Here is a 23,627-nt window from a genome sequence, read left to right as displayed (position 1 = left end):
TTAGTGTGTCCACTTTAACATGTTATCAAAGTCAGAGTCAGAGGTCTCGAGTTCGAATCCTGGTATAGGCTTTATTTGTGCCTCCACCTATTTATTTCTACGTTTGCGCCTTTCTCTCTGGCTGCACGTGAGTGGGAGTGTTGAAGTGTATAAGTGGATTGGCTATCTTCTTCCATTAGCTTAAACTTTTGGGTTGAACTGGTTAGTGCGTCCACTCTAACAGGTCTAAGGTTCGACCCCGGTTGCGGTCATTCTCACATGGGCTACGATGTCGTGTATGGGTGGAGCAGAGGTTTAGGGGTTTTCTCAACTTGTTTAAGGTCTTCTTAGTATTGTGAGAATAGGAACCCATGCCCCTAACCAGGGATGGGGAGTAGTATTAATAGACTTAGTAACTGGGCCAGGCCCATTACAGTGAGGGGTGAGACGGTAATTACATGGGGAATACCCCAAACCCTAGAATCCTAGACGGGTAGTCTAACACCCCCCCGCAGTCACAACTCTATCCTGTACAGATGTTGAGACTGGAACGAAAGTCTAAGAATACACTCGACGGTAGTCCCTTGGTGAAGATGTCGGCGAACTGCAGCGTGGTGGGGACACTGAGAACCCGAACGTCACCGGCAGCGACACGCTCGCGGACGAAGTGCAGGTCGATCTCCACATGCTTTGTGCGCTGATGCTGCACGGGGTTGGTGGAGAGGTAGACCGCGCTGACGTTGTCGCAGTAGACGAGGGTGGCGCGCTGGAGGGGACTGTGGAGCTCGTGGAGGAGCTGGCGCAGCCAGGAGGCCTCTGCCACGCCGTTGGCCACGGCACGGTACTCGGCCTCAGCGCTGGAGCGAGAGACGACGGGCTGACGCTTGGCGGCCCAAGAGACGAGGTTGGCGCCCAGGAACACGGCGTAACCGGAGGTGGACCGGCGCGTGTCGGGACAGCCAGCCCAGTCAGCGTCGGTGTAGACCACGAGCTCTGACGTTGGTGATGGTCGGAGAAGGAGGCCGTAGTCGAGGGAGCCGCGGAGGTAGCGCAGAATCCGCTTGAGCGCAGTGAGATGGGGCTCCCGCGGAGTGTGCATATGCAGGCACACCTGCTGGACGGCGTAGGCGATGTCGGGCCTGGAGAAGGTGAGGTACTGGAGCGCGCCGGTCAGGCTCCGGTAGGACGTCGCGTCGGCGACCGGAGGCCCATCGTCCTCAGAGAGCTTGGCCTGAGTGTCGACAGGCGTGGAGCAGGGCTTGCAGTCAGACATGCCAGCCCGCTCCAGGATGTCGATGGCGTACTGGCGCTGGTGGAGGAAAAGACCCTGGGGCCGGCGCTCGGCGGTGATGCCGAGGAAGTGGTGTAGGGGCCCCAGGTCCTTCATCGCGAACTCCCGCTGAAGGGCGACGATCGTGCGGTGTAGAAGATCGGCGGTGGATGCCGTGAGCACAATGTCGTCGACGTAGAGCAGGAGGTAGACGGTGTCGTCGCCGCGCCGGTAGATGAACAGGGACGTGTCCGACTTGGCCTCGACGAAGCCGATGGAGGCCAGGTAGGAGGCGAAGCGACTGTACCAGGCCCGTGGCGCCTGCTTGAGGCCGTACAGGGACCGGTTCAGCCGGCAGACCAGATCCGGACGGTCAGCGTCGACGAAGCCGGTGGGCTGGCTGCAGTAGACAGTCTCCGTCAGAGTGCCATGCAGGAAGGCATTCTTGACATCGAGCTGATGGATCGCCCAGTCGCGGGAGAGGGCGAGGGAGAGGACGGCGCGAACAGTGGCGAACTTGACGACGGGGCTGAAGGTCTCGTCGTAGTCCACTCCGGGGCGCTGGGTGAAACCCCGAAGGACCCAACGGGCCTTGTAGCGGTCGAGGGAGCCATCCGAGGTCAGCTTGTGGCGAAATAGCCACTTGCCGGTGACCACGTTGGTGCCTGGTGGACACGGCACTAGGTCCCAGGTGTGGTTGGCCAAGAGGGCCGCGTACTCCTCCTCCATAGCACGACGCCAATGTGGGTCGGCGAGGGCAGTGCGAACGGAGGAGGGCACCGGGGAAGCGCCGGGGGGAGTGCTGGACGTATCAGCAGCCAGGATCAGCCGGTCGACGGGGCGGAGAACGCCAGCAGCGCGCCGAGTCACCATCGGGTGAACGTGCCCGGGGTCGCGATGGATGGCGACCGGGTGGTATACGGCCGGCTCGGAGTGAGCCACCGGAACGTCGGGAGCGGCTGGTGGGGCCGGCTCACGGCGGTGATAGACGACGGCGGGGTCGGCGCATCGGGCCGCGCTCGTCGACGGGCCCGAGTCGGGGGGCGCCGAGGTAGTGGCGTGGCCACGGCGATGGTAGACGAGGGCGGGGTTGGCGAACCGAGCCGGAGTCGACGGGGCCGCGCGTGGCGCAGGCGGGGTCGACGGGGCCGCGCGTGGCGCAGGCGGGGTCGACGGGGCCGCGCGTGGCGCAGGCGGGGTCGACGGGGCCGCGCGTGGCGCAGGCATGACCGACGGGGCCGCGCGTGGCGCAGGCAGGACCGACGGGGCCGCGCGTGGTGCAGGCGGGGTTGACGGGGCTGCGCGTGGCGCAGGCGGGGTCGACGGGGCCGCGCGTGGCGCAGGCAGGAGCGACGGGGCCGCGCGTGGCGCAGGCAGGACCGACGGGGCCGCGCGAGGAGCAGGTAACGGCGCAAGACGGGGAGCCGAAGGTGGGGGAGGAATTGGGTCGGACTCGAGGAGGGAGTCAAGATCGGTGGGTGGGGTGGAGGCAGCAAGGGGAAACACATCTTCGTCAAAGATGACATGACGAGAGATGATGATGCGGTGGGAGGTGAGGTCCAGACACCGGTACCCCTTGTGGTCAGGGGAGTAGCCAAGGAAGAGGCAGCGAGTGGAGCGAGGAGAAAGCTTGTTAGGGGCGGTAGCGGAAATGTTAGGGTAGCAGGCACAGCCGAACACGCGTAGGTGGTCGTAGGAAGGGGATGTGCCGTACAGGGCGAAGTGAGGTGTAGGGTGGCTCACCGCCTTCGAGGGAAGACGGTTGAGTAGATGCGTGGCGGTATGAAGGGCCTCGGCCCAGTAGGTGGCAGGGAGAGACGCCTGAAAGAGAAGGCAGCGGATCATGTTGGTGGTGGTGCGAATCATGCGCTCGGCCCGGCCGTTCTGAGCAGAGGTGTAGGGACACGAGAGACGCAACTGGACGCCGTGAGTGAGGAAGAAAGAGCGGGAGGCGTTGTTGTCGAACTCGCGGCCATTGTCGCACTGCAGGGCACGGACCGGGCGCCGGAACTGGGTGGAAACCCAGGCGAAGAAGTGAGTAAGGGTGGTGAACGTATCGGACTTCAGCCGAAGGGGGAAAGTCCAAAGGAAATGGGAGTAGTCATCCAGAATAACCAGGTAGTATTTGTAGCCGGAGAGACTAAGGACAGGAGATGTCCAGAGATCACAGTGGACAAGATCAAAGGCCTGAACAGCCCTGGATGTGGAAGTGGAAAAGGGAAGACGGGAGTGACGGCCGAGCTGACAAGCATGACAGAGGCGCTCAGAAGAGCCCCGAGTATATGATATGTCGGAGTGGCCGGAAAGCTGGGACATGACGTCAGGTCCAGGGTGCCCGAGGCGACGGTGCCAAATGGCGGAGGAGGTGGTGGTAGTAGCAAGAGCATGTGATGTGGTGGTAGTATGAAGTACGGGAGAAGAGGCTCCTCTGGTGTGGGGAGTGGAGGGCAAGTGAAGAGAATAGAGGGGGCCGGAGCTGTTACAGCGAGCGAGCACAGCATGTGTGGGAAGGTGGCGTATGGTGAGGCCCCAGGGGTCGAACTCCATAGAGCACTGGTTGTCACTAGTGAAGCGACGAACCGAGAGGAGGGGATGAGTCAGTCCGGGAGCAACAAGGACGTCGTTGAGGCGGAATGGTCCTGGAAGAACCGATGTACCTACTGAGGTAACCGGGAGGGTGGAACCGTTACCGACGACGATGGAGGTAGGATGTGAGGGGTGGGGTGGATGGGAGTGGAGTAACGAATTAGTGGTGGGGGTAGTGTGGAAGGAGGCCCCGGAGTCAACCACCCAATCGGTGGTGGTTTGGGGGGGTGGAAGTGGCGAGGGTACGGTGTGAGCGGAGAGGGCCAGAGAGGGTGCCCCGACAGGAGCACTAGGAAGGGAGGGAGAGGACACGGGCTCAACCGCAAGGGAGGCGATCGCAGCACGTGGGAAGACAAGCGGTCCAGGCACGTGACGGCCCGCCTGAGGGTGGATCTCGACGCAGTCCCGAAGAATAGGGTTCCAGACTGGATCGAAGGACACGAACATGCCCCGGATGAGCTGGCCGTCGTGGAGGAGGACACGCACAGTCACGAGAGCGACGGGCGGGGGTGACGCCATGGAATCGATGTGGGTGGGGACACCGCTGGTAGGAGAAGCGCAACGGCGCGAGGAGCGCGGAGGGGAGGGGCGCAGCTCTGCTGCACGGACTCCGGGGCGTGGGGAAGGAGCGGCGCACGGGCGGCGCGGCAAGGCAGGGGCGCAGGGCGGCCGGCTCGGCGGGTGGCGCGCCCGGCACCGGCGCCAGAGCAGGGAGCCGCGGGTGGTGGGGAGAGGAGGAAGGCCGGCGGCTGAGGGGGCCGGCAGGGGAGGAGAGGCGGCTGGACGCCGGCCGACGGTGAAGGGGAAGAAGCTAGCCGGGGCGGATCCGGCGGCGCTGGCGCGGAAGGAGACAAGACGCGCGCGGCCCCGGCGGCTGGAGGAGACGGCGCAGGTGTGCGGTCCGGTGGGAGCAGAGGGAGACGGCGGCGAGGGTCCACGGCGCGCAGGTGGCGGATGGCCACGCCCACCTCGCCGGCCGCGGACAGGGGCCGGCCCGGGATCGAGAACGTCAGGCGGTGCTTCTTGGCCACGCCCACCTCGCCGGCTGCTGGGAACGAGGAGCTGCTGGCAGCACGGCGGGTCGGCGCTCGGGCGTCGAAGGGGCGCGGCAGCGGAGGCTCCTGGGAACGCCAGGCGAGCGCGGCAGGAACGCCAGGCGGGCGCTCGGGCGTAGGGCCGGGCGCGGCAGGATCCGGCGGCGGCTTCTGGGAGGGGAGGGGCGGCACTGGAGCGGGGGTGGGCGCACCCGACGGCGCACCAGGGAGGGGTGGCGGCTGGCGGCCGGCGTTGGGAGGGAAAGGGGGGCCGGCGGCTGGAGCCGGCGGCGGCTGGGAGGGAGACCGATCGGCTGTGGCCGGCGGCTGGAAAAAAAACAGAGAAACCCTAAACCTAGCCCTCTGATACCATGTGAGAATAGGAACCCATGCCCCTAACCAGGGATGGGGAGTAGTATTAATAGACTTAGTAACTGGGCCAGGCCCATTACAGTGAGGGGTGAGACGGTAATTACATGGGGAATACCCCAAACCCTAGAATCCTAGACGGGTAGTCTAACAAGTATAATGCTTGGGGCTGTCTTACCCCCTGCAGGTCGAGTTTTTTCTTTTTTTAAAAAAAGGTCGTAATTGAAACAATCTAGATTCTAGATAATGAGTGCACAGAAGTATTATCGTGCTCTTCCTGCATACTGACTCTGAAAATTTCTTAAATAGGTGTATGAACACAAGGAGAGACAACCCAAGGGGTACCCTTTGGAGAATATCTGCTGAATCTTTCAATCGTGTTGTGACAGATGAGGTCAGGCAGGACAATGTTGATTGCAGAAGTGATGTGAATTCATATAAACTTTCTAGAGCTCGTTTCTGGAAGGAGGTCGCAGATGTGTATGAAACTTTTCTTGTTGGTTCTTGTGGACGCGTGTTATCATCAGATGTTCCTTCAGCTGAATATATTACAGCTGATGAGGCCCTTGAGATGAGTGTTCTCACTGTCTTTGGAGATGATATTCTGAAATTGCAAAAGGATGCTCCAGTTGAGGTTAGTCAATAAAAAAATATTTCTTTACCTCTTGCTGTTAGAACACAATACCTTGTACATGCTCAATTGTGACCATCTCACGAAAAATATTCTTTCAGGTTTTGCAAAGGCTTGTGAACTGTCTTGATCACTGTGCCTCAAGAACAGGATCACTGCCTGTTCAAACTGTTGGCCTTTTACCGTTACACTGCAGCAGATTTTCGCTGAGCTGTTTGCAGATGATGTTTTCTTTATGCAGGTACAGACATTGTGCACGACTATGTAAAATACAGTGTATCATAGTTTTTAAGGCGAGTTAAGGGGATCGACCCCCCCCCCCCCCCCCCTTTACCTTTTAAGTGTAAAGGTGTAAGGCGAGGTGATGTTTTAGTAACATGTGAAAAATAGGAAAGTATAGGATAGTGGGAATAAGTCTCAGTGATAATAGTACCAGGTAGAAGTACAAGTTCAACATAAACCAACATAATAGACTTAAAAGTCCAACATAACTAATATGTAATAGTGGTACACTCTCATCTCTTAGTAGCCATCATCCACCCGCAAGATGCTCTTTTTTTTTTTCGAAAACGCAGGAGAGCTGCGTATCAATATATTAAGAAGAAAGGGTGAGGCAAGGAAACCTCGTACAACTCCACACGAACCCACAAACACTAGGCTATAGGGAGAAGGAGAGAATTAACATCAACAACAACAAAAGACATCTACTCCCGTGACCATGGAGACTAAAATTAAAGAATACCCACTGAAATTACTGAAATTACTGGAGCATAAGGATGTTAGATAAATCCCTGGCTCCAGCCCTATACCAGAGATGAGCCTCCTCCTTGACCCAATTGATGACCATGCTTTGACTAGGCTGCACACCATTAAAAACACAGCTATTGCGGTGATTCCAGATGGCCCAAGCACCAATAATGATCAAAGAGTTCAAGCCCTTGTGCAGCCCTGTGTTTACTGGACCAGCAGAAAATGCAGCAACCCCTTCCCACCAATCTTCAAAGGAGGAGCACGCAGGGTTAGGAGCAAGATGCTGCAACCCAACAGATTTCATCATCTGAAACCAGACAGCCCGAGAAAAAACACAGGAAACCAGCAAGTGGTTTATCGTTTCTTCCTCTTGATCACAAAGTATACAAAATTGAGGGTGAGGCAGTCCTCTTTTTGCAAGTCGATCTGCTGTCCAGCAGCGATCGTGGGCCACGAGCCACATGAAGAACTTGCATTTATTTGGAGCCCATGATTTCCAAATCCTTTTCCAGGGTTTAAAAGTTGTTGCTCCAAGAAAGAAACCGGTATATGCTGATTTGGCCGAATATAATCCTGAGCTTGAAAGCCTCCAGCAATGTTTATCCTCCTGATCTGGTGTTAAGACCCAGTCTGTAGTGAGGTCCCAAACCTTGAGGAAGTCAGACAAAACATTTACAGTGATAGCTCCTCTAATATCATGGACCCAGCTCCTTGAGATGAGGGCATCGTGGACATTCCTCATTCTAGCCCTAGAAGAGACCATCTGGACCAAATGAGGGGCCAGCTGACATAGACTTTGTCCATCGATCCAATTATCTGTCCAAAACAAAGTGTTTCTGCCGTTGCCCACCACCGAGGAGATTGCTACCGAGAAGAAGGCCTTTACTGAAGGATGAGCATTTATTTTAAAGGATGCCCAAGGTCTGTCAGTATCGGTTTTTTCCAGCCAGAGCCAGCGTAATCTAAGAGCCCAATTCATCAATCGCAGATTTAATATACCCAAGCCTCCAAATTCTTTTGGCCTTGTAACCTTGTTCCAAGCTACCAAGCAATGTCCTCCCAAAGCTTCTTTCCTCCCTCTCCACAAGAAATTCCTTCTGATCTTGTCAATTGCTTTGAAAACCCAAGAAGGAAGGTCCATGGCCATCATTAAGTAGATATTCATTGAAGACAGGACAGTCTGGACAATAATCAGTCTTCCAGCTCTAGTCAACAGGTCAGCTTTCCAGCAGGGAAGACGATCTGCAATTTTATCAATGAATGGCTGAAAGTGTTGTCTGCCGAGCTTCTTTAAGGATAGAGGCACCCCCAAATATTTGCAGGGGAAGTTGGCAACAACGCATGGCAGCAGATTATGAATGGTATCCAGATTTTCAGCAGTACAGTGGATGGGGAAAACGCTGCTCTTTGCCAAATTCACTTTGAGCCCAGCTGCCTCCCCAAAAATCCTGATAATGTCCATGGTGATTACTAATTCAAGAGGCACCGGGTGGAGGAAAATCACCACATCATCAGCATAAATAGAGATACGGTTATGAACTGAACTTTCTAACAGAGGCACCATCAAACCATCATTAGCAGCCTCCTTAATTAAATAGCCTAGCACATCCATAACCAGTATGAACAACATGGGGGAAAGAGGGTCCCCTTGCCGAAGACCACGTCTATGAATAATTCTCCTACCTGGTTTACCATTAAGCATTACTTGGGAAGAGGCAGAAGCAAGAAGAATGCTAACAATATCACACCAAATTTGCCCGAAACCCAAATGCTTTAAGACCTCCAGGAGGAAGGGCCATGAGACAGAATCAAAAGCTTTGGTGATATCCAACTTAAGGAGGATCCTTGCACACTTTTTCTGGTGAAACAACTTTGCTGTCTGTTGCACAAGCATGAAATTATCCAGAATGGATCTGCCTTTAATAAACGCACTCTGATTCTGCGAAACCATATTATCCAGGTGTTGGGCCAGCCTATTTGCCAAAAGCTTTGTAATAAGCTTAGCAAAGGAGTGGACCAAGCTTATAGGCCGAAAATCTTTGACATGACATACATCCTCTTTTTTGGGTAGAAGAATAATGTATGCTGAATTGAGAAGTTCCAGATTTCCCCGATTTCCATTCCAAACAGCCATAGCAGCCGCCATAATATCACCTTTAATAATATGCCAGCACGACTTATAAAACTTCCCAGTAAAACCATCCGGGCCAGGAGCCTTGTTTGAAGGTAGAGAAAGGACTGTTTTCCAGATTTCATCTTCCGTGAAAGGGCTGTCCAGCGAAGAGAGATCATGGGAAGGAATTTGGAGATGATCCAAATCAATAGTATGAGCTCGATCAGACGAACAGCCCAGCAACTTGTGAAAAAAATCACTTATAGTTTCCTCCTTGTCCTCATGCCTTGACTTTATTAAACCATCGTCGGATAACAGATTACCAATAAAATTCTTGCCCTTGCGGTATTTAGCGTGGAGGTGGAAGAAGGCAGTGTTGGCATCCCCCTCAGCCAGCCAGGTAATCCTAGAACGGCTCCGAGCCATAGAACGTTGCAAGGTTGAAAGGGCCACAACATGACCATCAAGCTGCTTCAACAGCCAATTTTCCAGCCCTGACAAGGGTCTGAGATCTTGAGCAGACTGCAGCTTGTGCATAATTTCTCGTGCCATCCCAAGCTGAGAGGAGATATGACCCACCCTTTTTTGGGACCAGCTTTGGAGACGCCTGACGGTGGCTCCAAACTTCTTGGAAAGGGTTCCAAAAGGGCAAGGGGAGGAGGGAACAGAATTCCAAGCAGCCTCCACTGTTGTAATAAAATCAGGCAATTTTGTCCAGTGAGATTCAAAGTGAAATCTGCTGCGACCATGTGTTAAAACCTGGAGCCCAAGGAGCAAAGGGCAATGATCCGAACCATCGGTGCTAGCACTCTGCAGAAGGCAATTAGGAAACAGCTGCTCCCAATCTGATGAGCAAAACATTCTGTCAAGCTTGACGAGAGTAGGCGTATCTTGGCGATTAGACCAAGTGAATTTCCGACCATGCAGAGCCAATTCTTTTAAACCCAGATCATTAATAAACCTTCTGAATCTCTCCATAAGCTGTCTGTTAAAATTGCCAGAGCTCTTGTCTTCATCTCTGTAGATGAGATTAAAATCCCCCATAAGAATCCAGGGGCCAGGACACGCAGATCTCACATCCCGAAGTTCTTGCATAAACTGAATTTTGTTACTGTCGCCTTGAGGTCCATACACGCAAGTCAGCCACCAAGGAGGATGATCACTTGGACTAAACTGAATTGACACGCTGTGCTGATCCACCCGAGAAGCGCTGGCTGAACCAATTTCATTCCTCCAGGCCACAAGAATCCCACCACTATTTCCAACTGAGGGAAGACACAATTTGTGCACAAAATTACTCCCAAGAGCAGACAGGGAGGTATGCATAGAAATTTCAGCCATCTTGGTTTCTTGGATACACACCACATTAGCATTAAAGGAGTTTACCAAATTACGAACAGAGTCTTGCCGAGCTCTAGAATTTAGGCCTCGTACATTCCAACACACAATATTTGAAGGATTCATGATAACAAATATAAGAAGAACCCGACCAACAGGATAGAGGCATGAACAGCCGCTCAACACACCGCCAATCCAGGGGGTGTCCATCCGAAAAGGGCAGCAAGGGCCTGGACATGAGATGGAGGGAGGGGCTGCTCAAAAAGCCTACAATAATTATCCAGGGCCTCCTGACTGATGCCTTCGTTTTCATCAATCACCTGCAGCGCTCTCATTATTTTCTTCTTAAATTTGAATTGACTATCACTGAAGGCAGACTGGAATTCAACACCAATCCCAGCAATGCGCCTACTACGACGTGGAGGCACAGCTGGAGAAATTGGGTTCCCAGGTCTGACTTCCAGAGGAGCAGGTAAAATGTGGGCAGCTGCCTTCACGACCTTGTTACTGAAAGAGGATCTGAGCGTGCCAGGGGAATGCAGTTCCGAAGACATGGAATTAACAACATCACAGACATTGACATTACCACTGGTAGGGGCAGACTTATCAGCCAATGAATCAAAATCATGTTGCAGACTCTGGTCCCTCCTAGAATAAACCAGAATGGGCTTGCAGTATCGAGGGCAAGAGGGTCCAGGAAGGATATCAGGCCGAACCAATGGCGCAGCAGACCCCATGCGGGAGCAATTCATCATGGCCGAACAATCCAAACGTGAATAATCCGCAGAATCCAGACCAACATCCGACCCTGCCCCCGAGGCCACAGGGAGTGTTGGCACAGCAGCTGACAATCCCTCAGCAGGAAACGAGGTAGTCCCAGGCGCCACCAGCTCTACAACCGAAGCATCAGGGAGAGCTGGCGCATCAACTGGTCCCCCCAACCTCGAAAACGAGTCATCCACCGTCATTAAGGAAGAAACCGAGGATTTAGCAGGTGCCACCAACGCATTAACCCCAACATCAATTGGGACAATATCTGGTCTGCCAGCCGCCGAGCATAAATGGCCGCACTTCTCTTGAATAGGCGCAGAAGCAGATTCTTGGGACTCCGAACAGTCTTCATGGGGATAATCCGCAGCATTAACAACAACGAGAACAGGGCCAGACGCCGCTGGCACAACACCCGAAGCATCCAATAGCATTGACACATTAGCTGGCCCCTCCATCGCAGGAAACGAGGCAGGTCCAGGCGCCGCCAGCCCTACAACCGAAGTAACAGGGAGAGCTGGCGCATCAACTGGAGCACTCAGCGTCGGAAACGAGGCATCATCAGCTGGGTCAATCCGCGTCGGAAGCGAGGCATCAACTGCCATTAAGGAAGAGACCGACTGGATTGCAGGCGTCACCAGAGCAGTAACCGTATCAGCAGGGAAAACGCGGCCAGCCGCCGAGCAGTGTTGGACGCGCGGCCCCAGGCGAGCGTGAACCGGTGCGCGGTCCGATGAAGACTGGGAATTGAAACGCCGCTTCTGCAGACCTCTGGAATTCTGGTCACTTTCTTCATTCTGACGCTCTGGATCTGGTGGCGTTGGCGAAAAATGGAGAGGAGGAAGCACTTCCGGCGGGTTCCCGGGGCGGGAAATAAGGATTGAAATTGGGTAAACCACCGTGCGTGGGGGAGACGGGTCGTCGCCAATCAGGACCGAAGGCTCCTCCACGTGAAGATCCAATAATGAAGGCAGGTCTTCAGGATTATCACACCAAACACTCAATTTGAACGTAGACAGATCAGAACCGCCAACAGAGTCAAGGTGTAGTTCATGAACAAGGCAATGTCCATCGAGAAGCTGCTCGGCTGTATGCAAACCCCACAAATGAAACGGAAGTCCACGGAGCTCAATATCAAGCCGATGAGGCAGCGTCCCTCCCCCAATAGCCATGAATTGACGGGACCACCTCTTGATGTGCATCCGAAGGGGAGGAACGTAGAGTGACTGACCTCCACTGAGCCACCGATCAGCCATCTCCACGTTGGGAAGCAAGGCGATGAAAGTGTTCGGTGCAACCCGGCGAAGGTCGAGCGCATTACCCTCGAGATCAAATCTCGAAGCGAGCGCATCGGAGACCTCCGCGGCACAGCCAGAACGCCCCATGCCCACAACGGAGATGACAATAGCGCTCTGCAGGTCATCCTCAGCCTGGGCAATCCTCCTAGAACGTTTGAAGAAGCAGCGCCGGAACGGGGGAGGGGGCAGAGAAATGGCGCGAACAGCCTCCGGTGGGGGTTGGGGTAGCACCTCGGGAGGGACGCTGGTGTCCACAACACCAGCCGCACCAGTGGGTCTTCGCCGTCTATGCCCCCGACGAGTACGCCTGTGTCCGCCGCCGCCAGTGCCACCACTAGAGCATGTGATGTTGCCACCCTCGTGGCCATCAACAATGCATCCCGAGGCACCCATAGGAGGCAAGACGTGAGGGACAGGCCGCCACACCTTGGCACGCAGAGGCCTGGGAGGTGCCGATCGCCGGCGCGGGCACACGTGAGCACGGTGCCCAGACAGCCTGCAGGAGAAGCACCTCACCGGGTGACGACACACCGCCGCGCGATGGGAGGAGGAGAAGCAGTTGAAGCACTTTCCACGCAGGTCGACCGGGATGGGTCTGGATGGAGGCTTCAAAGGGCGAGGACGACGCCAGCGAGCACGCCGATCAACGACCTTCACCCAGCCATCACCGGCAACGGGGTGAGGGACCAACGAAGTGGAGGAGGAGACAAGCACGTCCTTATAAGAAGGCAGCTCCCCAGGTTGGTCACCACCATCATCGCGCCATCGTTGAGCCTTGGAACGGCCAGCAGGCCACGACGATGGAGAGGGAGAGAAGGAACCCGACGCCGGGGAGGGGATGGCTGTGGCCGCCGGGCCTGGAGTAGGCGTCGGCGTGGGGCTTTGGGTGGTTTGGGCGCCGGGGGGAGGGGGTAGAGAAGGGCAGGGGGGCGGGGCATCTTGGGATCAACTGTAAATCTTTAGCTTCAGTTCAGATAGTTAACCCTCTCATCCTTACAGTGCCGCAAGATGCTCTTTAAATCTCTTTGTTCCTTCAATTGCCACGGTCTTGCAAGGGTTGCATGTGACCTTGTCCCGATTCCCAATTTATGTATAATAACCACACTTTCCTCCTAGATCATTGTGTTAGATTGTATGTCTTTATCTGTATTGGCCCTTCAAGCCTAGCATATATATATACACACACACATATGTATATATATATACACACACACATATGTATATGTATATATACACATGTATACATGTGTATATATATACATAATGTATACATGTATATATATATATATGTATATACACACACACACACACATATATATATATATATATACAGCCCACGGAAGGGGCTAGGGTTTCAACACTTTCAACATAGTATCCAGCCAGTTATTTCCCTTCCCTCCCCTAGCTGCCACGTTTCCTCTGCTCGTTGCCGTTGGCCACTCCCCTGCCTTGGATGGCGCCCATCCTCCCTCCCTGCCCTTTTCTCTTCCCTCCCCCTCTTTCTCGTTGTTGGGTGACGGTCGTTTCACCTACGATCGCCGATGCAACTGATCTGAGCGCGCCTTTCAGGCCGGTCTTCGGCACTACCCCTTGTCAGCGTTGCCCTTGGGTGCCCCCTCCAGCCGCCTTCTCCATCCTTAGCACGGGCGCGCCCGCCCCGCCCCCTCCTGTCATGGCTCTAGGCATGGCTGCCAGGGTCTTGCCACGAGCATTGCCCCCACCCCTCGCGTGCGTGGCCACCAACCCTGCCTCTGCTCCCGTTGATGTTTTGGGCCCTTCTGGGACTGACCTTGCTGCTTTGGATGACCTGACCACCATGGTTTTTAAAGCGGTAAGGCGGTCCAAGGCGTTGGAGCACCGCCTGGATGCCTAGGCGAGGTAGGCGAGCAAGGCGCCTAGGCGTTAGACCACCGCCCGGACGCCTAGGCGACGCCTTAAGAACAGAGCTGACCACTAGGAACGATGCTTCTGCTTCCACCCTTTTGATGGGCTACGTCGCCCCTCCGCTGGATGTCCTCCCCTATCAGATGTTGTTGCGGCCCAGTCCACAATCGTTGAGGCCCCCTAGGCAGCCAAGTCTGTTGTGGATGTTGTTTGGGAGTGTGAGCGCATCACTACTCCTATCTAGGAGCATGAGCGCATTGCTACCGATAGCCTCACCAAGTAGCTTGCCAAGGCTAAATGTCACCTGCTTGGCTCTCCCTACCTCGAGCCTCCTTGGCGCCTCCTATGGTCGCCCCTCCTTTAGAGTACGAGGCCGTCGTCATTGTCATTCTCCTAGCCTAGGTGGCGGGTGTCCGACACATCTGCTCTATTTGGGGGTTCGGCCCCAGACTGTAGATGTTGAGCAATCCTACAGTCGGGGCACGCGATGGCGCTAGTGGCCCGGAGGCTAGTGGCCCTGCTGAGCCAAAACTCTAAGTTGGAGTAGAATGCACGTCATCTCATGGCTACGAATAGCCACAGGGGTCCCGCCTAGACCCAGCAGGAGTGGGTACCCCATATTTGGGCTACCGACAAAGGCCTCTAGGCCCACCTCGGGTGAGGTGGCGAACCCGCAGATGGGGCCATACCTACACCTTGTTCTAGACATGTTGGTCCTGAGCAGCAGCTCTGCACCTGCAGTCTCCATGTCGAGTGGTTTGCTTGAAAACACTTCGCTATTGCTGCAAAGACAAAACGGTCTCGCCCGACTCGAATACAAGAATTTCCCTCTTCTACCCCCTAGCATAGAGGCTCTTTGGAAGGTAGTCCCAAATGTCTAGGGCCACCTTTTGACCAGAGAGTCGTTCTTGAGTATGGTTCAAGATCGATGTTCAGCAGTTTACGAGCAGAGAGACGGCAGAGGCAGGGCGGAAGGCTGGTGGTCGCCACCGCCAGAGGGTGAGGGTGAGTTGGCTGGAGATCTCATGGGGGCTGCCGCAGAGAGAGGGCAGAGGGACGGTGGAGGGCCAGAGGGGAGATTGTGGGGACTACGGAGAGAAGGCAGAGGCAAGGAGGGGCCGCCGGCAGCCGCGCAAGAAAGAAACCCGTCCCTTCTTTATGCCTTCCAAACCCTATCTCCGAGGCCAAGGCATCCACAAGTTGACGCCTTGCGGACGCTTTACAGCAACAAGGCGACGCTCCAGGACTAAGGCGGATGCCTTACGCCGAAATTTAAGGCGACTCAATGCCTTGGCTGGCAAAAACGCCTTGCTGCGTAAGCGACGCCTTGAAAACCATGCAGTGTACAGATATCTTTAAAATGGTAACCGGTCTCATATTTGAAAATGCAGTACAATTATTTCATATAACCTCGGTCAAAAAATTTATTTCATATAACATGTAGAACAGTTTGGGGAATGGGCATCTGTCAGAAAAGATACTGGGTGGATGACGGAGTCTTACATGCATCTAACTTTTTCATTTCTCATTTTTTTGGGCACTGCTTCTGTTAGATATGGGCAATGTTGAGGGATGGTGAAGCTGTGTAAATTGATAACTCATTGTTAGCTATTTTATGTGGTTGCAGTTGCATAGGGAACGCAACCTTGTGTGCTGCAGCATCAGAAACCAGCAAAGTTTCAATTTCCATTCTAATGAAGCGATGTGAGGTTATATTGGGTCAATTTTTGGCCGATGAAAATGATCTAGGTACTTTTGCAGTGTATTTATATTCTTGTGTTTGTTTTTTCATAACAACCCTAATCTTCATATATTTCTTAAAATCACCGTAATCTAAAATATGGATATGCTAAACCCTGATCTTGTTTGCACTATTGGCTTTTGCAGGAGAACATCCTTTGCCTAGTGTGAGGGTTGAAGAAACGATCTGTGTTCTTCAAGAGCTTGCTAGACTAATTATAGACATTGATGCAGCGAATACTCTCAACATACCTCCATATCTGAAGCAAGCTTTGGGGGAAAACAAATCCCATGGACGGGCTCATTTATTGTCTTTGCTTCCCACTTTTTCTGAGCTTGTTGTCTCAAGGTAAGAAAAAGGTGTAAGTGTATAATTTATTAATTTTAGGCATCGCTGGTAGCTTGTGGAACATGGCTATGCATGTGCTCTTTTTATGCTGAATAGGCCGTTTATCATAGCCAGCAACTTGTGTTTCCCCATGCTGGATTGGGAAACCCTAAGCATGTGTCATGATGGAGGGCAAAACTTCCCATCTGCCAAATTTTGAAAAAGATCAACCCAATTATTATGTAAACTTAGGATTGAACCATCTGCCACTGCTAACCTGTCAATTCAATTCTTCAAAACCATGGTTCCTCTTTTAATGTTCTGTTTGTTAATAAAAAAGTTTTATTTAGGATACCTGAGTAAAACATGGTCTTTCTAATTTTCTATGTTTCCCATCTGAGACGATTTTGTGTGATCCTGCACACTTTTTTTAGTTTGAAAAGAATGGGAAGACTTTTTTCTCGAAAGCGCAGGAGAACTGCGCATCATTATATTAAGTAGAAGGAAAAGTGGGTCCAAAATAGACCATAGTACAAAAGACCTCCCCAGAGGGGATAAAAAACCAAAGAAAAAAGAAGAGAAAAAAACAAAAACAAGAACAAACAGTTCCTGATAAACAAAACCAGCTCATCAGCGATAAACCAGGCAGCTAGGTGCCCCTGATGGTTGCAGCAAGAAAGGAGAGACCCTTAGCTCCTGCCATTTCCCACAACTGTTGTTCCTCCCTTGCCTGACAAAGAGCTGCAGAAACGCTAGGGGAGATTCCATCAAAGACAATTCGATTCCGATGATTCCAAATAATCCAGGCCCCCAAGGCAATAAGGGAGTTGACACGACTTACAGCAGAATCGTACAAAACTAAAACCAACTGATCAGTGGCAACAAAATCCCACTGGCTATGAGGATCCAAAGGATCAATACTCCAAAACGATCGGGAAATGACAGTCACCAATGACCTATATGTTTCTAATTTTCTATAAACAACTTTGGTTCTCTTGGGTGCTGATTGGATCCCAGGCTGTCGTGCTCCTGGCTCGAGCACGCCTGGACCGTGAGGGAAGGCCACTTCTCCATGCATGCAAGCCAGACAGTGAAAAAGCGCTAAATTATATCCGTGCATGCAGGGCGGTGAATGTTTTCAAGTCATCCGATTAATCGCGATTAGTCACAATTAATCGTCCAAGTCGATTTGGACCAATCACGATTAATCGTCCAAGTTGTCTGACTAATCGTGATTAATCGCGATTAATTGCCCCAGTCGGTCAGCTAGAACGACCAGCAAGTCGTCCGACTTGAAAACATTGCGGTGGACGAAGGGGCAGGCAACCGAACAGGCGCTTGCACGCGGTCAATGCACAGCACGAGTCTGGGCACGTGGGGCACGACAACCAATCAGCCTGTTGATATACACCATCCATCCACATCTTCCAGTAGGCTCTCTGTTCTTTGGTCCCAGATGTGCGCTTCCACCAATATCTGTAGCGGATGAGAACCTGGCAAGAGCATACGATGTTGATTGGTCACAGGTAATGATCAATCAACATACTTAGTATCTCCTCCCACTTGGTGGTGCCGGTGGTAACCAGTTAGGTGTGCGTCGGCTGCCAGAGTTGGCATCGCCATTTTCATGGCACTGGCCTCTGTCAGCATCTCTTGACCTTGTCGCATGCTGTGAACTCGACCCGTTAACAGAGTCATTTGCTGCTGAGACGAAGGTGGACTTCCAGTCCTCACCAGAGTGGCCAGGAGACCGTGGGCTACTCTCAGCTCCAGAACTATCGTTCACATATGAAGCTGTTCTATTGTCATGAATGCTGAGTTGGCGAGAGGGATGATTGTTTTCATATTTTCCCCGCCTACGTTTAGCATTGTGGTCCTCTTGGAGTAGTTCTTCGATCTTTGCATTGCTTTGTGCACTTTGTAACATTTGCGGCCAAACTAGCTTCAACATAACCACGAACTTCTTGAGACATGCATCGAAGTTCTTCAGGATCAGCAGGCCTCTGGGTCATTGTATCAAGGGATCCATCTGAACGACTTTGTCTCATAGAACTATCCTCAGTTGGACCCTTAACAGAGCCCCCTCTGCTTTGAATAACACCTTTTATCTTCTTGATCCATTCTATTTTGGCAGCCATACTCTCAGCCTTCAATATAACGGCACTATGAGCTTTTAAGACACTTTTGTAGGCAACCCTATTAGTAATCTTAAAAACAAGACTTGGGCCTTTCTCTTGTCCATTCGCCTTCTTTGAATCCTTAGAACTCTTTGAGATCTCCTCCTTGTCTATCTCTACAAGGTTACATTCCTCCAGGATAATGACGCCTCGGAAATGTCTCTCCTCTTGGTTCTTAGTGTATCCAAGCATCCCACTCGTCTCATTTAGAACAAACCACCTTTTGCTCCATCCATTATTTTTTGCTCTTCTCTTCAAAAGGTAACCTGCAGTTATTTCGCCACCAGGCCCAGCAACCTGCAAATTTGGTCCCTCTCTTGTATCCTTATCTTGCTGATTGGATTTATCCTTCATTGATTTCAGGTTACCACCACCTTCATCTGATACTATTTGGGGGCTTGAAGCCCCGTTCATCTTGGACTGTTCTGCATCTTGCCCTTTCTTAGATGCTCTGTTATTTTTCAACTCATCCTCATGGCGCTGTTTTTCCATTCTCCCTTGTACTAATCGGATGAAGTGTTGTGGAGGAACAAAAGCTCGCTCCATATCAACAAGTGCAACCACCATCTTTTTGGCATCAATTTTGAAAGCATCTAATGCATTAGATGCAATTGCAATGACCTCCCGCTTGAATGGAGTGTATCTTCCTAGTCCTGGTGTAGCATTTGCAGCAGCATTTACTATGTCTAACAAAACTCTGTACTTCTTCAACACAGAGTCGTGATGGCTCCTTGGCCATTTCAAGAACTCCTTTTATTTAGGATCGTAAACCCTTCTCTGGAGATATCAAATAAGGTTGTAGCCATCCGCTTCCAACACAACCCTCTTCATGTTGTTCCAATCAAAATACATGTCCAATGGAAGTTGCTTAATCCTATCAGGCAACTTGCCTTCAAAACTTGCAACTATTTTCCAACCGGACCCCTCACCAGAAGTAATATGAGCAAGAAATTTATCTTCAAATTCTTGACATAGCTCCAGAGCAACAGCTCTTGTTCCTTCAGCACTTTGTACCATCTGTTCTCCTAGCCTTGCAAGTTCATCTTGCACTATCAAAGATTTACCCTGAAGACAGTTGAATGTTGGTCCGTAACTACAGATGCATTTGGGACTCTAAAGGTTGAACTATTATCGATATCTCATGTGCCTTTTGTAAGCAAGATTTGATGTCACCATGAACCAATTTAGATTCATACCTGTAAGATCAACCATAGAAGCAATTTTCTTAATAAGACAGGTCATGGAGCGGTATAAGGAGTAGAAGAACTTGCATATGGTTTTTATCGACTTGGAAAAGGCCTATGATAAAATACCTAGGAATCTCATACGGTGGGTATTGGGTAAGCATAAAGTCCTAACAAAGTATGTTACACTCATCAAGGACATGTATGACAAGGTTGTGACTAGCATCCGAACAACTGATGGTGATACGAATGTTTTCTCGATTTACATAGTACTACATCAAGGTTCAAATTTGAGCCCTTATCTATTTGCCTTAGTGATAGATGAGGTCACGGGGGTTATACAAGGAGATATCCCTTGGTGTATGTTTTTTGCTGACGATGTAGTTCTAGTATATGAAAGCCGGGAAGGAGTAAATAGAAAGCTAGAGTTATGGCGTCAGACCCTAGAGTCAAAAGAATTTAGAATTAGCAGGACCAAAACTGAGTATATGAGATGTGACTTTGGTACTACAATTAGTGAGGATGGAGATGTAAGCTTGGGAGGCCATGTAGTACCAAAGGACACCTTCCGTTATTTGGGATTGATGCTACAGAGAGATGGTGATATTGATGAAGATGTTAGCCATAGGATCAAAGCGGGGTAAATGAAATGATGTCACGCATCGGGAGTCCTATGTGACAAGAAAGTGCCATAAAAGTTGAAAGGCAAGTTCTACAGGATGGCGATTAGACCTGCTATGTTATATGGGGCTAAGTGTTGGCCTACTAAGAGACGACATATCCAACAATTAAGTGTTGCAGAGATGCATAAGTTGTGTTGGATATACGGGCACACAAGATTGGACCGAGTGAGAAACGATGACATACGTGATCGGCTAGCAGTAGCGCCAATTGAAGAAAAGCGTATTTAACAGTGGTTGAGATGGTTTGGGCATGTCCACCGGAGACCCCAGAGGCACCGGTGCACAGAGGCATCATAAGACGGGACAATAATGTGAAGTGAGGTAGAGGGCAGCCAAACTTGACATGAGTAGGCAATCAAAAAGGACTAAAAGGAATGGAATATCACAAAGGAGTTGTGTTTGGATAAAAGTGCTTGGAAAGAAGCTCTCCACGTGCCCGAACCGTGATTAGTCCTTTTCCCTTTTAGTGCTCTCAAAAGTTTTTTTCCCCTCCCCTTCCTCTCTATTTTCTTTTTGGTGACTTCTTGTTGGGTTTTAACTCTAGCCTATTCCAACTTGTTTCAGACTAAGGTGTCGTTTGGTTCGCGAAATGTAACGTAAATGGTAATGGTAACGATTCACACTCGAATACCGGTGGTAACAAATTTGAATAGGGCGGTATCCATTTGTAGTATGATATCGATTACGGTTGGACTTAAACAAACATGATTTAATGTTATCGGTTATCCATTACGTTACCAATATGTGAACCAAACGCCACCTAAGAGGCTATGTTGATGTTGTGGTCAGCCATTAATTGAACTGGGAAGAACATGGCACACCGCAGGAGTAGATAACTCTATTTTTTTTTGGGGGGGGGGGTACAATAGTTTAAGAGTCGCCTGTGTTTTTACGACGTCGGTTTTGGTTGTGGTACTCTAACTTAATTAATTGTTATTGCCCCTGCTGATCCATCAGAGAAGCTAGGGTACGGGAGCTTGTACAAGTGCTGCTCAGACTCATTTCCTCGGAGCTGGGACTACATCAGCTGACGTAACAACTAATGATGAAACTCTGTTTTCTATTCTCTTGCTGGAGGAAAATCATATAACCTTGTCAGTATTGTCCCCTTCTCTTACAAAATTGATTTTGTATATCCATCGTGACAGGCAAATTAGGTGCTTGTCACATGTATCTAAGAACAGAGCTGTGTATGTAACATTTTGTTGGGAAAATATGGTGGCTGTTTCTGGAGTCACTAGGTGTACAACCCATTCTTTCAACGTTTTCTTACGCAAGAAATCCATTCTGCCACTCATGTATTGTGTGCCAGTTCCCTCACTCCCCCTGTATGGCCGTATCTTTTTGACATGAACAGAGTTGTCGTCTTAATACAGAAACGCTTGGCCACGTGGATCAGGCGTTGCAAGTAAGATCAGGCTAACTGGCTAACGACTTGTTCCTTGCCAATTTTTGATTCATTACACTTACACCAGGTTACATGACGAATTATTGTTACAGCATTTCTGTGTGGATCTAGTTTTTTTTGTTCCTTTAAGAGTTGCATGTGTCAAGATGATATTTTGCTACTCCATGTACAACATTCTGACTCATAAGCAACTATTTGTTGTTCACTTAGAGCATCTCCAAAAGATTCTTTATTTTTTACTCTCTATTTGACTATTTATTTGTCACTCTATAAAGATTAAACTCTAAATATAACATCTCATTCCAACAGACTCTCCAACATACAAGTTAGCTTGGCTAGCGAGGTTTGTTAGCCAAATTTGGTTAGTGAGGGAGTCAATTTAGAGAGCCGGATAGCTTGTCAAGTTAAATGGTTAACCTGTTGGAGAGCTATTTTGCTATTAAGTAGCTAAAATTTAGCTTAACAAGCTATTTAGCTACTCTCTTGGAGATGCTCTTAGATTGGTTGGAAACCGTCGGTCATTTTGCTGAGGTGCCGGTCTCACTCTCAGCTCGGCCTAGGCCCCTGGCCTCCCGTCTCAAATATAATATTGTGGCTGTTGAGCACCAATTGAGCTGGCGGACGGTCCAAGTGACTCACGGACGGTCCAATTGAGCCGGCGGACGGTCCAAGTGGCTGTTGAGCACTAATTGAGCGTGCGTAGAGCCAATTAGGGTTCTGAGTTTTTTGCTACGGTTTTTAGAGAAACTCACGGAATTAACCCGGGAGATTGGTTTGTAACGGGTCTAGCCCCCCTCCTCTATAAATATAGAGAAATACGGTCGATTAAAGACAATCAATCAAATCTACAATTAATACAATTCGTATATTATCTTGTACATTTAAGAGTAGTTCTAATCTAGTTCTAGTTTAGTCTTCCAATCCATAAATTCTCCGCTTCTCTTTGGCTCTACCTCTATTAGAGGTGTCTAGGTCGGCCTACCGAGCCTAAACAACACATAGGATCTCTCCTCCTCGACGGGGTCCCTCCCGGGAGCGAGATTTAGGCGCTGTCGGCGAACCTCGCCGCTCCTGCGCACGCGCGGACCGTCCGGCCCGTCAGGCAGGAACCCGAGCCTTGCATCAGGTTGCGGACCGTTCGGCCCCTAGCCGTGAACCGTCCACGCCTCTCTAGAGGACACCGCCGCCGGTTATCATCGCAGTGATTGACATTCGAATCGGCGCCAACACAGTTTTTGGCGACTCCGCTAGGGAGAACGCATTTAGACCTATTAAGATCAGCCCTCAATGGCTGCTTCAAGGGATAACTCTAACGTCTCCCCTAGCAATATCATAGAGCCGACTTGGGAAACCTTGTCGGTTGACGAACAACTCCAATTCGAGGAGCACAAGGAGCAGCTGATCCAAGAAGCAAAGGCGAAGTTCCTGGCCAACTTCAAGGTGGACAGGAACAACAGGGTCGTTCGGCAACGGGTGACTGATCTGGCTTCGCTCCGACCCACAACGGATACCCCCAATGTAAGTAACACCAACAAGCTCTGATCTCTTAAATCTTACATAGATGAACAGCGAGAGCAAATGCAACATATTGTAGGGGTATACAAAAGGATTATAAAAGGCTAGTACGTGCGTTTTATAAATCCACTTTTGCAAATTTTCTTCGCACGAGGTTGAATTGGGGGAAAAGACACGTAATTCATCGGCTACAGGTTGTCACGACAAGTCACAACCCCTTTATGGGATGCCGATGGACACATACCCTAACCAACCATAGCCTCCTACGCACATCGACAGTAAATTAACCGATCTACACATGTCCGGACCGTCCGGGCCAGCAACGGTCGGTCCCATTTTTAATGAGTTACCGAGATATGCGTCCGAGCCGCCACATACTACACAAGCCCTAAACCACCCAGACAGACCGTCCGCATATGATCACGGATGGTCTGCATATCTGACCGGACGGTCCGGCACAGGGTTGTTTGAGGAGGATTGTTACCTAAATCCTCGTCCGTCCTAGCAACACTTCCCATCACACTATACAATGCACCAACCCATTAATACAGAATCCCAAGCCCATGGGGCGA

The 23,627-nt window shown here is 51.0% G+C and overlaps 2 protein-coding genes across 6 annotated transcripts in view; one reads left to right on the top strand and one right to left on the bottom strand.

Annotated features, from left to right (window-relative positions):
• Positions 1 to 21,563, top strand: part of LOC103652462 (protein MON2 homolog) — an 89,649-nt gene extending 68,086 nt beyond the window's left edge. For 3 of the 5 annotated variants that reach the window (XM_020550458.3, XM_020550460.3, XM_020550459.3), the window contains 5 exons: positions 5,548 to 5,872; positions 5,971 to 6,110; positions 15,648 to 15,769; positions 15,908 to 16,109; positions 21,090 to 21,563. In XM_020550458.3, coding sequence (XP_020406047.1) covers positions 5,548 to 5,872; positions 5,971 to 6,110; positions 15,648 to 15,769; positions 15,908 to 16,109; positions 21,090 to 21,168 — 868 coding nt within the window. In that variant the 3' untranslated portion in view covers positions 21,169 to 21,563. The remainder of the gene's footprint in view (positions 1 to 5,547; positions 5,873 to 5,970; positions 6,111 to 15,647; positions 15,770 to 15,907; positions 16,110 to 21,089) is intronic. The other 2 variants (XR_002268184.3, XR_004857343.1) reach the window with 2 other exon arrangements.
• LOC118476735 (dynamin-2A) lies at positions 16,873 to 20,134 on the bottom strand. Its single transcript, XM_035966399.1, has one exon. It carries the CDS (start codon positions 18,830 to 18,832, stop codon positions 17,951 to 17,953), a length of 882 nt encoding a protein of 293 aa, XP_035822292.1. The 5' UTR covers positions 18,833 to 20,134; the 3' UTR covers positions 16,873 to 17,950.
• Positions 21,564 to 23,627: the final 2,064 nt, after the last annotated feature.

The sequence above is a fragment of the Zea mays genome, chromosome 3, assembly GCF_902167145.1.
Source record: "Zea mays cultivar B73 chromosome 3, Zm-B73-REFERENCE-NAM-5.0, whole genome shotgun sequence".
Taxonomy (NCBI): Eukaryota; Viridiplantae; Streptophyta; class Magnoliopsida; order Poales; family Poaceae; genus Zea; species Zea mays.
Note: the sequence above shows the minus strand (reverse complement) of the source record. Positions and strands in the feature narration are given on the sequence as shown.

Bases quoted from the DNA above. Each gene is read 5' to 3' on its own strand.
- LOC118476735 (XM_035966399.1), bottom strand. From the start codon at position 18,832: ATGGTGGTTGCACTTGTTGATATGGAGCGAGCTTTTGTTCCTCCACAA.